The sequence below is a fragment of the Prenolepis imparis genome, unplaced genomic scaffold (genome assembly GCF_030444845.1).
Source record: "Prenolepis imparis isolate NDT839.2.m4 unplaced genomic scaffold, iyPreImpa1.0 SCAF_5, whole genome shotgun sequence".
Classification (NCBI taxonomy): Eukaryota; Metazoa; Arthropoda; class Insecta; order Hymenoptera; family Formicidae; genus Prenolepis; species Prenolepis imparis.
Window position 1 is genome coordinate 3493584 of NW_028141163.1, and position 12675 is coordinate 3506258.

A 12675-nucleotide genomic window follows, 5' to 3' on the forward strand; every position below is an offset into this window, starting at 1 on the left:
ACAAAAACATTTTCATTAATTTCTAAGGAAAAGTTACATGCTTGTTGCCGTAAAAAAAAAAAAAGAAATCAACGCTTTGAAGATTTGTAAATCAAAGTATAGTATAAGTTTTGTTTAATACAATAAGTTTAATGTTATCATTTATATATATATATAGAGGTACATGTAAATTATATTCTCTCGCACACAAGAAAATTTATAAATTGCAGTTACAGACAGCCAGTTTTAATTTGTATCTCAAAATTCTTTCAATAATGTGTTATCACAGTTATTGTCAGCTGGACTGGATAGCTTTGAAAGTACTGTGCCTTTCCAAAGCTTGTAATTCGACGAGAATGGTAGCTATAATATGCCTCAATTGGTGAAACTTTGCCAAAGACAATTCGAATGTTACACATTCGCCTGTATTGAAGATCCATTCCATCACAATATTCGGTTCTAGCACTCTGTTTATTATGCTGCAATGAAATAATATATGAAAAAATCTTTATATATATATATATATATATATATATATATATATATATACAGGGTGTTACAAAAGCATCGGATTTGCTTAGCACCATGCGATAGAGAATGAAAATCTAAGAAGATTTTTTCTCAATGAAAATGTCGAGGCATCAATAATCTTCGAGTTATAAGTGATTGAAAATGAAGGGCTTTTCGCAAAATAAACTTTATGGAATTAAAATATTAACAAAACTGCATTCTTCGGTTAATTTCAGGTTGAGTTTAATTTAATAGAATTTTAATTTAAGGATTAGTTACTAAGATATATGATGGCAAAAATTGGGAACTTGCAAAAAATGATGACCTCCCTCGACATTTTCGTTGAGGAAAAATCTTAGATTTTCATTTTCTATCGCATGGTGCTAAGCAAATCCGATGCTTTTGTAACACCCTGTATATATAATAATTATATTACTTAACATAATAAGCATCCATTTAAAATTCAGACTTACTTAGAGGAGATTGTAATATCCACGCGCCATCTGCAAGAGATCAACTGTGGGTGAAACTTTGTACTTTGAATTAAACCTGCTAATAGATCCGGTCGCTTTGGACCATAAATCACAGAGGATAAATCTTCTATACAATCCGGAGTCAATCTGTAATTGATTCATAAAGGTCAGCTGAGAAGTAATTTGCCAATTGTCATACAGTGAAATATTTTATAAGAATAAGCTTTGTAGTAATGCACCTACTTTAATTCCTCCAAACATTGCTTGAATTCTGCAGGCTTGATATCATGGCACTGTAAACGTAGATGCGTTTTCAAAATTGTGAGAATAGCAGCATAGTATTCATCTACTTGCTCCTCAGATATGTTGTATTTCTTACTTATTCGCTCTAGTACACCTTCTTCTATGTGTTCCAATTCTATCGCTTTTACTGCAACTGTAATTTTGTATGCGATTAATATGTGTATGCGATGTTACTGTATACATTAAATGTATGCTGCGCTTATTGTAAATAATTGCGCAAATTTCAAGCTGTGCATGTAATTTATCAGTTAATGTTGTTGTTCATTTAATTTATATATTATGTATCTGTGTATGTAATTTATCAGTTAATTTTGTTGTTAATTTATATATTATGTATCTGTTTCAAGCTTACGTTGTATTAATGGACGCGCAAATGTTTTCTTTAATTCTGCAAGATATTTGGTTTTTTTCTCTAAAACGTTTAAGAGTTGCGTTTGAAAGGGAGTTGTCATTTTTATCGCAATGACGTTCAAGTAATTTTGACAGATCTCTCGATTGTGATTTTAACTTAACCTAACTTAACCTGACCGCATTTCCTAGCATTGCCATCTATCGAGAACTAAAAACTTGAAACACTCGCTGCTTTTTCGATAGTGCATTAATCGATATAATGAATCGATATGTCGTTGTAAATAGATACTTTCTGTTGACGATTAGAACCACTTCGAATTCTAAGCTCCGATTAATTTATTCGACGTCCGATATTCAATAGGTATATATATATATATATAATGATTTTTCTCAATTTGACGACAATTTATAATATATTTAATCGTATTTAAGTAACGAATGGCACAATCGTTGCGATGGAATAAAATTGAAGATTCCAGGTAATTAATTGTTGGGGGTTAGGTCAATTTTTTAATAAGTATAATAGAAAAAGAATGGGGCATAATTAAAGAGCGCTAATATTAATCGTTTCTATCGCTTTTGTAATCGAAATGGCCGATAATGTTAACGCTCTTTTATTATATCCTCGACCTTATAGTCAGGAAAATTTTTTAGCATAAAATCTTATAGCTATATATTTGTTACCAAATTCGAAGAATGCTACATTTAACATTAATGTGTCATTTATGACGTAAATATATAATTTAGTTTAATTGTGATTGCCATAAATATAGTATATATATATCATATATATATTATATATCAAATAAAGGTGAAGTGTAGCTTGTAATGTTGACAAAGACAGCCATATCTTTTACGATATCGTGTTATTCTCATTTATATATAAACTGTAACATTTTTTTAGGTTCGATATAAGATAAGAAGATTGAAATAAATTTGGTAATATACTGGGTTGGAGTAATACCAAGCAGTAGACCGTGTGGCCTAATGGATAAGGCGTCGGACTTCGGATCCGAAGATTGCAGGTTCGAGTCCTGTCACGGTCGTGGGGTGCTTATTTTTTTTCCTCCGATTCGTGAAGTGTGCCAGATAAGTGCTGTAAGTCTTATATACATATATCTATGTGCTCTATAGAAGTCCCTCCTCTGGCTCTATTAATTTTTTTACCGTATATCTATTAATGCCTTCATAAATCTGATAGAAGAGATCAAGAAGAGTTTACTATGTGCTAGAATAAAAAAAAATATTAACTCTGTTTAAAATTCAATTAATATAAATTTATATATAATTCTCTTTCACTGCAAAATTTTTATTATTAAACTGTTGTATTATATTTATTATATATTTTATTGTGTACATTTTGTTATTCTATATAATTTCTCTTTATTCTTGATTGAAATTTTGCACCTACGCATCTTCGATTTTTCATGAGCGATATCTCGAGACATTTCTTTGTATAATGATAAACGGTGTATAACGAATAACATGTGTATGTGTGCGTGGGTGTCTGTTTATGTAGACTGATAAAAGACATTCACATATATACGCATATATATACTGTGACATTATCAGAAATATTATTCATTACTCTTGAGCATTTATAATTAAGTTTCCTATGGTACAGTGTCGTCAATTCAATTATTATATGAAATTGTCGATTTATTGTATTTATAATTTATATATTATGAAAGGATAGCATTTGATCGACACAAATTTAATAGCTTTTTCACCTTATTTCTATATTATCAAAGAAAAAAACAAAATTTAATCATTTCTTAGTGGAAAAGTTCACAATCTTTAAATTATGATTTTCTTTTCACGATACGAGATACTGACAATGAGTCTAATTAAAATATCTATAATGCTGTTGTTATTAATTAAATATATTAATTAAATATGATATAGGATTTGGTGAAAAAATTATTAATAAATGTGTAGTAGCTCTTTTTATAATATTTTATTGTTTAAAAATTTTAAATTAATAATACTGATCATGATCTACAGGTATAACCTGTTCGTGGGAAAGATTTATCAAGAACCTTCGATAGCTCAGTTGGTAGAGCGGTGGACTGTAGTTGGCACGTTACACGGAGACATCCATAGGTCGCTGGTTCAAATCCGGCTCGAAGGAATTTTTTTTTATACATTTTTTAATTTTTTGTGAACAAATTGTATTTTTTAAAACATAATCAGTCTTTGAAATTATAATATTCTTTTAAGAATTAAGAGCTTTCTAATTAATTTTATATGTGTAAATTAATATTTTTATTTATATAAAAAATATAAAAGATATATATATATATATATATATATATTTAATTACTATAATTTACTATTCTATTTTATATAAAATTTACTCTTTTTAAATATAATTAAATATAATTATTATATTTTTAGATTATATACTTTCTTTATTTTATCTAATTAAATAAACTTTCTGTTTATTATGTTATGTTATGATAAAACGTCATATTATACTTATAGTCAGTTACAGTTTACAAAATACTTTTTGTGCAGATAACCACACAGACGAACAGACAGGGATGAAAGACTAAAAATAGTCTTCTATTCATCATAGTTGTATAAAGAGTGGTTTCATGGTGTACCATATATGTTATTGACTCTACACTAAAGTAAGGAATATATTTTTTATCTTTTATATTTTGAAAACAAATTAAAATATTATTGAATACAATTTAAAATATTATAAAGAGAGATCTAGTTTATTATTTATATTTTTATTATTCATACATATATGTATATATATTTTATTTATACATCTTTTCACACTTTCTTCACCTAAAATAAGAAAGACATTTAGAAAAAAGATATCTAGAAAAAATATATTATATATGTATATATAAAATTAAAAGATAACTATACGTTATCACTTATCATTGAGAGGACTCTCTTATCTACAAAGAAAAGATCGAAAAATTTAAACATTTTTTCTTGCAATAAAAATTGAAAGACCACGAGAGAAGTAAAAAAAATTGCCTTTCGTGTTTCGATACGAGAGCATTGATAGCTTGGTTTTGAAGTTGTAAGCAGGGTCTCTCTTTAAATCTCTTGTCACATTTTTGGCGTGTCACTCATTGATCCTGCGTTATTTGATGCTTATCCATTTATCTATTTCAGGGATCGGAATCCTACTACTAGGGCGCGCCGCTCCTTTTTGTCTAATCAGAGCAAAGTGAATTAGTCCTAACATGAGACCGCGCCTAAATGTTGCTCGTATTTAAATCCTTCCTCAGGTAAGAGTTTGACCTAGTCCTGAATATTGTGAAGATAAAAAAGTCGATATAAAGCGTTTAATGTATCACATTCATTCTTGTTGTATGATAGAATTCATCAGTGAAATGCATTTCGTCATGTGATATAATTTGTTTTTTGCTTCAACAATTCTCACATCCTGACAAAATAAATTTTCGAGAATTACTTAATTAATTTGAGTTATTTCGAATATAATTTAACTTTATAAAACTTCAATATTTAATTTATAATCCACACAATATGATATAAATATTTTTTTAATATTATTTTATTTAATTAAAATAAATTTCTAACTAGAGATTTTCTTTAACAAGTTATAAGACTCTAATAAATTATAAGTAATAATAAGACTCTCACAAACAATCATAATTTTATACGAGTTCTTCTATAAAAAAATTGTAGAGAGCTCGATTTACATATTAGATTTTCCTGAAAGTTATTGAGATCTTCAGTAAATAAATCCAAATTAAAGAATTAATTTTATTATATTTTTTAACCTTTCTGTTATGTCAAGGGAATAATGCAATTACCCCATAGAGCAGAGAATATTGATCTTATGTTTAGAATATATGTTTATATATATATGTATATACGCATATATATATATATATATATATATAAATATATAAAATTATATTATAATGTGAAAACTATTATTAAAACTTCTGCTGATTTTGTCTATCTCTACACAACTATGTTTAACGAGAAAAAAAATTTACAGTAAAAGGATCGCTCGTAGAAGAAGACAGGGTCCAGGGTTAACAGGGTTAACAGTCGAGAGATACAACCCGTATGTAACCCCTATAAATGGGGGATTTATCCCGCATGGAGGACATCGCGTCTGCGTTGATCGAGTAACAGAGCCTGATAGAGAAAGGGTGGCAACACGTGCTGCCATCCTCCTGACGTCCGGTGTTGGGGCTAACGTGGGGGATGGAAACGCGTCAACGATAGTCGTAGGGCTCACCGAAGGCGATAGCGCTGTAACCAGTGACGTACTTGCAAAGATCTCATCATGCGAGATCAATTAAGGTAATTGTGACACGGAACTAAACATGACGCCCGAGTATTGTTCAACTTTAAAACCAATTATCCTGATCAAGTTGTGCCAAATGCGATTAACATCTATTTAATAGATATCGTAAATATTATTAAATATCGATTATGATAAACATTGTTACATTTATTATCTTGTTTTTCTTTAATTATATTTTACTGTAATGGATAAACAAGCGTTTTGTATTAAGAGGATATTAATTAGAGTCTTTTACAAGTACATAATTCATTTTTCAGACTATCATTCATCTCTTAATCTTCCTTTGAATAGAATTAATATATTCTTTTTAAATTATATTATATAACATAATTTTTTTTATGTTTAACATATCTTTCTTATTGTGTGTTTTATTTAGCATTTTTGAAGTGTATCTTCACGTTTTGTGATTTTTTATTCACTACTCTCTGCCTCTTAATAATTATCAATAATATCTAGTTGATACATAAAATATCATTGTCAAAAATGTTTGGAGAGAAAAGCAAAAATGTAAAATAAAGGCGAAACCTGTAAAGAGAACTATTTTCAGGACAAAAAAATATGCAATGTCTTTTAATCGTCATTTAATTGTAATTAATGATTTTATCTAATTTTTACACGTTCGTATGTATCATATTATTTTCTATCTATACAAGTGTTTAATTTTATGAGTTAGGTTTATTCAGACTAAAAATTCATAACTGAGATATATTTATATTGTGAATTTTTTTTCTTTTATAGAGTATCAAAACTATCGATACTTCGATATGATATCGCGAACGGCACAATTAGCAGATTCTGACGCGCAATCGCGGAGCGTCATCGGACGATGCGCCTGTGCAAGCCAAGGACGGTGGAAGTAGAGGGCGAGGACGAGGACGTGGCCGACGTGGTGCGAAGATGAGAGGAGAGAGGAAGAAGGGAGCAACGTCGTCGTCGTCGTCGTCGCTCGAACCGCAACGGCATAGGGACGACGGATCGAAGGGTTGAGCGCGGAGTGAAAAGTGGGGGCGGGGAGTGGGGGATCGCGAAGGGCCGTGAACGCGACGTCGAGCGCCTTCTCGCGCAGTCTGACGCCGCCGACCGCGACGAAGGTACGCGCGTGTTGCGTGACGTCGGTCTCCGGGATCCCCGAGTGAGCGCAGTCGCGAAAATTCACGAAGGGGGCGGCACGAGAGGTCACGAGAGAGAGAGAAGTCGCGGCACGATCGGGTCGAGTCAGCGCGAATTTGCGATACGTCACGACGACGATCGAGCGAGGATTCGCGGCGGGTAGAGAGATCCGTCTGACGTTTCGCGATAATCGCGCGATATCTCGCGGGGTTTGTGTGAATCGATGAAGCTCGCGGCGAATTGAAGAAGAATCGCGCGACTCGACGCAAGACTCGGCAAGTTCCCCCGACACCTGTCCTCTGTGCGAGTGAGTGATAAGAGAGCCGAGGGAAAAAGTCGACCTAGGAGGGCTGATTATCGCGCTCCGATGCCACCCTGGCGTCGCGAGCGGTTGTGGTGAACCGCGGGTTTTCGCGAGGATCGTGAGGATGAGCGTCCACGTCGATCGGCTGTCGCGCAGGATAAGCAGGTAAGAGCCTTTGCTATTTTCTACTCTCTCTGCACCACACCTCGTGGAGACACCCCGATCCATCGACGATCATGGTTGCCGGCGATCAACCCTTCCTCTTCTCCCTTCCGCACCTTCCCCCCCGGTTTCTATCGCGTAATGGCGTTGATTGGGGATCGATTGCGGGATATGTAGGAGTGTCGAACGACACGACGCTGCTCCGCAGCTCTGGCTGCCCCCTGTTCACGTTCGTCGAAGAAAGGGTGCAGGTCGGAGCTGTTCGACGTGGATTGCTGTCCAGGCTGGTGGCGGATCGATTTTCACGAGGGGCGGGAGAGATAGGATAGGACGAGGGGAAACGGGGGCAGGGGCGCACCGTGTGCGTGGGCACAAGGATATGCATGTGTATATATTGTATATAAAATATATAGTGTGACTTGAAAGCGCGAGGGTGACTCGAGAATGGGTTCGGTGAATCTTCGAGAATCTCTCGTGAATCGTCGAGATGGGACGTCACCTCGCTTCGGAATGATTTCCTCCTCCCCTTCGTTCCTCTTTCGGAACCGACGACTTCCGGCTTGCCCGGTCTCGCTTACATCGGCGGAGATTGAATTAGGGGTTGGAGTATTTTGTCGCAGTAGTTGTAGCGAATGTCTGGTCCGACGTCGATCTCGTCCGACCTTTCGCGACGCGAGCAGCTCGTGCATCGAGTTAAGTAAACTGATAATTCTCCGGAAAACGGATGCAAGTGATTGTAATGCACACGCCGTACGATAGTCGTTACTGCAAGCACTTGCGATGTATTAAAGTCGGACGCGATATATTAGAGTCGCGGTTTATTGTTATGCAAAGAGATAAAGAAATTGTTAGACTGCATGCGCGTGTTAAATTAAACAAATTGGCAATTGTTCTATTAGTTGCTGACATTACCATCGCGCTTGACACAAACTTCTTTGATGAGTCACAACAGTTGTCACAAGTTGTTTACGTAGCTGACGTTATTTTGTTGAAATTTCTTATTTAGAATGTAGATAGAATGTATCTAAATTCGCTTACATTACCGTAACTGTAATCTAAGATATCGTTTTTCATCTTGAGTGACATCAAATTTCTTTATGGAAGCTGGGGGTGTAAGTACATTTATTAAGAGAGATTAGAAGAATTAAAAAGAAGGATAATTTCTAAAGATAAATTAAATTTATTTCCGATTAAACTATCGCGATAACTAAATAATTTTCATGTTTAAATTAATACTCGCGATAAATATATATCGTTAAATGATATGTATTCTTATTGAAAATATAAAATAATATAGCGTTATTGAAAATAATTTTTATAATAATTTCGAATTTTTGTTTCCTTTTTTTTTTAAATAAAAATATGAAGATGTTCTTGATTTAAAAGTATCGCACTTATTCGTTGCTTATCATCATGTTACTTATCGATTGCGATTCTCATACTCGATTCTATATACAGTTAAATTGATACTGCTTGAGGTGACAGAATTCGTCATCCATGCAGGTGGTGTTATACTTTTATCGGATTTATCGTTGATAAACAGTATCCAGTGACTCAAAAGTTATTTACTCTAATTTTTCGCGGAAGACTTTTCAACAACTACTATTTATTTTATGTCTTTGGTATATATGCACACACTTGCATAACGAAAATTAACTTGTTAACTCCCTTATACATCTATATTATTCTCACACATATAAGCAGTACAAACCATACGAAGTAATAATAAAGCTTTCTTCCTTCGTATAACATAGCGACTGTATGGTAGGATATTCATATCTTTCGGCTTTGTACGTGTCACATTGCAGGATTAATTATATTATATTAACAGAACAGTCTAATTAATTATCCTAAAATAATTAAATTGGACTATTCTGTTGATCGATAAGAATACAATTCACATGAAAGATTACACATGAAAAAATTTAATAAATCTGAAAAATTATCGACAAACTTTACCTTTTCTTGATAATCTTCTATTTATCTTTATTACTCACATGTTATATCACTATTGAAGTTTACACGTAATTCAATATTTCAAAAGCGAATCAATTCTAAAAGAGAGTTTATTTTTTTCGCGAAATTAATTAAATTTATATCAAGCTAAGCAAAGTAAAATCGCGTTTCAATTCTTCTCACATTGCATTTTAATCGTTTAAAAATTATCGATCATCGAAGTTGTGAGGTATAATAATGTATAGTGATCATTGCTTTCGAACACAAAAATTTCAATCTATTAAAGAGCCAATTCTCCTTCCCGCGAAACAATTGTCAGGCTATCGTGAGTTGAAAGAAACGATATCTCGTGGAATTATCTCTCGCACGCATATCCCGGTTGTTGCACCATTTCGAGGTACGACTGAGTAATCATTGAAACTCGCGGAAACATGGCAGGAATGTCGCCTTCGTTGGCGAACAAAAATAGTCGCTGCCGCGTCAACTCCGACTTCTTAGTCTACTCTCAAGTCCGCTCGATATAACTGTCACGGCTTGTTTTTAACCCCTAGGGGCGAACCTCTTTTCAGGTTCGAAGATATTGTAGCTCAAGGCGACCATTCCGCTTTCCAAAATGGTCGCGGAAATGGAAAAGTCGCGTGAATAACATAAGTATATATAGTTTAATAAAAAATACAAGAAAGAGAATGATAATTTCCCGTAGTTTTTTTTAAGGCTAAATATGATTTTTAAATTGCTCTCTTACGTTCTTATTGTGAGAAAATGGAAATTAAAATTATAAAAATAATTTAATATAATGTTTTATTTAATTAAAAATTGAGTATGTCATTAGAATGCGCGATTTAATCTTCAAAGAGAATTTGACTTCTTGTTAAAGTTAAGAAAAATTTCTGTGATCCTTTCAGAATTAAAAGATTTTTTTCAACAAGAAAACTACGGGGGAATAATTATTCACTTCCTTTAATTGAATTGCATTTAATATTTGCAACGATGTGAAAGTAACATAAAAGTTATTTTTAAATCCTGCGTTAAAAAAAAATTATACAAAATTTTATTTTATTACAAAATTGCAAGATATGGATTTTCATATTTAAAACAATATTTAAAACAATAAGAGGAAACGCGAATATAGCAATTCTTTAACGATATACAAGTAATGAAAAACTGAACAATGCTTCTGTGAAATGTTCTTCGATATAACTATGCTTCAGGTATTAATAAATGATTATTATTCTTTATATGCAAGCATTGTAAAATTAAATTATTATTATTGTCCTATTATAATTGTGATCCATCTTTTATATTCAATTATATTCAATTTCCATTTGTTTTAATATTTTATTTTTTCATTTGAATTTCACATTTCACATTTTTCTTGCATTGCAATAACTGGTTAATTTTATATATGCAGTTTTCATATTTGTACTTTCGTACACACCCGCATATTACACATTTACCACATTATGCATATATATTTTAATTTCTAGTCTGCTATCAACGCAATATAAAAAATGTCAAAATTTTCATATTTCTATGAAAAGCATTCCCGATTCTTTTCATTCTCTCTTTTTGCTTTTTTCACCCTCCGTTCCATTTCTACGTTCGATAGCCGCCTTCTTATCTTTCGTTACTCATCGCGAGGCATCCACTGCGAATTGCCGCGATCCTGAGGTCGGAAAAATCGATCGCGCATCAGTATATCCATCGTCCACAGCGTATTTGGATGCGAAATTCTTCATTGTCCTTCTCCCACACATCTCTGACCCTTTCTCGCCCTCTTATCCTCCTCGGTCAATAGATCCCGACTCGTGGTTGCTCTATTCTTCTCTCTCTTTCCTTGTACTCTTCTTTGTCTGTCGTTCTTTCGAAGTACGATAGCAGAACGTAATGAATTATCGTAATGAATGCAAAAAGCAATGCAATGAAAATTAAGATTGTTTTACATAAAAATACAATCTCCAATAATAATCTGATGTAAAATGTAGTTATTAATTGTTTCGTCTCTGAAGCTATTTTAATCGACATTGAGAGATTCATTTATTTCTTTGATTTCGAATATTTACATATTTTGTTCAAAATAAAGCAAGGTTTGCTGAATTTTATTTCGACAAATTGTATCGACATCGTATTATGTAAAAGCCCGAATGCTGATTTTTTGCAATTTCTTAATTTAGTTTGAACGATTGAGCTACTCGTCTCCAGATTAACCGAATCGTTTCGGAGCAGTTCGATACCTCGGCCGAATCTGTTGGCGATATGTCGATAAGCGTAGGAGAATCTTCGACAGGGTCTTCTAGAATGCTAACTAAATGATGGTAGATGATGGGTGATGTTTGGACATGTATCTTGGAACAGGCTACGACGGGACAAAGGCGAATTGAAACTCGTTATGTTCTCCAACTTGGACGGGCAAGCTGGGGAAAACGGATTTGGTGGAGTTTCGCCTCCGAGAGTTGCGGTACTGAAATCAGGTCGCTTGCTTGCCAGTGAAGTGTAGAATAACCATTCGTCATTTAGTGGATACACACACGTGTCTAGTACGTGTGATATATAAATCACAGGAGATGTGCTGTATATCACATCATACTATATACGTTTCATATTTATTTACATATATATATTTTCTAATATGGATAATTTTGAGCCAATATCAATTTGCAACATCTGACGATAATATTTAAATGCTAATTTTTACCTGTGTCAATTGTATTAAGAGATTTATTCACAGATTTATGAACAATCTCTTGTTAAAATTCTGAATATATTAATGATGATATTTAATAATAACGCTATTGTGTAATACATTATAATTACTAAAATATAATTTATAATTATTAAAATGAAGAGATTACAATGTAATTACGTACATATATTTTTATAAAAATATATAAAATATTTGTAATTATATTATAAAACGACAGTCTATTAAAAATTGAAATTTTTTGACGTATTAGATATTGACAAGCTTCACTTATGTACTACGTGAATAAGGCTTGAAAGTGCCATATTTAAGTCTAAATTGCGATAAGAACAATAAGGACAATCTTTACACACACATTCATGAAATCTTAATATCGGGGAACTTTCTACTTATCCTATATTATTTTCCCTCTCTCATTGAATTATGATTAAAATGAGCGAGTGCTCATTATATTGATTAAAAAAATTATACTTATTCTCTGTTCTCCAAATTGGATAAGTGTGAATTACTGCCTATG

General features: G+C 32.8%; 2 protein-coding genes and 2 non-coding genes across 4 annotated transcripts; 3 read left to right on the forward strand and 1 right to left on the reverse strand.

Annotated features, from left to right (window-relative positions):
- Window positions 1–79: 79 nt before the first annotated feature.
- Window positions 80–1799, reverse strand: LOC145936452 (COMM domain-containing protein 5). Its single transcript, XM_083038705.1, has 4 exons — window positions 1618–1799; window positions 1206–1398; window positions 963–1109; window positions 80–458 (listed from the first exon to the last, which is right to left on the reverse strand). Exons 1-4 carry the CDS (start codon window positions 1715–1717, stop codon window positions 275–277), a joined length of 624 nt encoding a protein of 207 aa, XP_082894831.1. The 5' UTR covers window positions 1718–1799; the 3' UTR covers window positions 80–274.
- Window positions 1013–5967, forward strand: LOC145936457 (uncharacterized). Its single transcript, XM_083038710.1, has 6 exons — window positions 1013–1128; window positions 1923–1977; window positions 2521–2555; window positions 4134–4249; window positions 4755–4870; window positions 5611–5967. Exons 5-6 carry the CDS (start codon window positions 4842–4844, stop codon window positions 5918–5920), a joined length of 339 nt encoding a protein of 112 aa, XP_082894836.1. The 5' UTR covers window positions 1013–1128; window positions 1923–1977; window positions 2521–2555; window positions 4134–4249; window positions 4755–4841; the 3' UTR covers window positions 5921–5967.
- On the forward strand, window positions 2590–2662 carry Trnar-ucg (transfer RNA arginine (anticodon UCG)). The gene has a single exon. It is a non-coding gene; the product is annotated as a tRNA-Arg (tRNA).
- On the forward strand, window positions 3655–3747 carry Trnay-gua (transfer RNA tyrosine (anticodon GUA)). Its single transcript has 2 exons — window positions 3655–3691; window positions 3712–3747. It is a non-coding gene; the product is annotated as a tRNA-Tyr (tRNA).
- Window positions 5968–12675: the final 6708 nt, after the last annotated feature.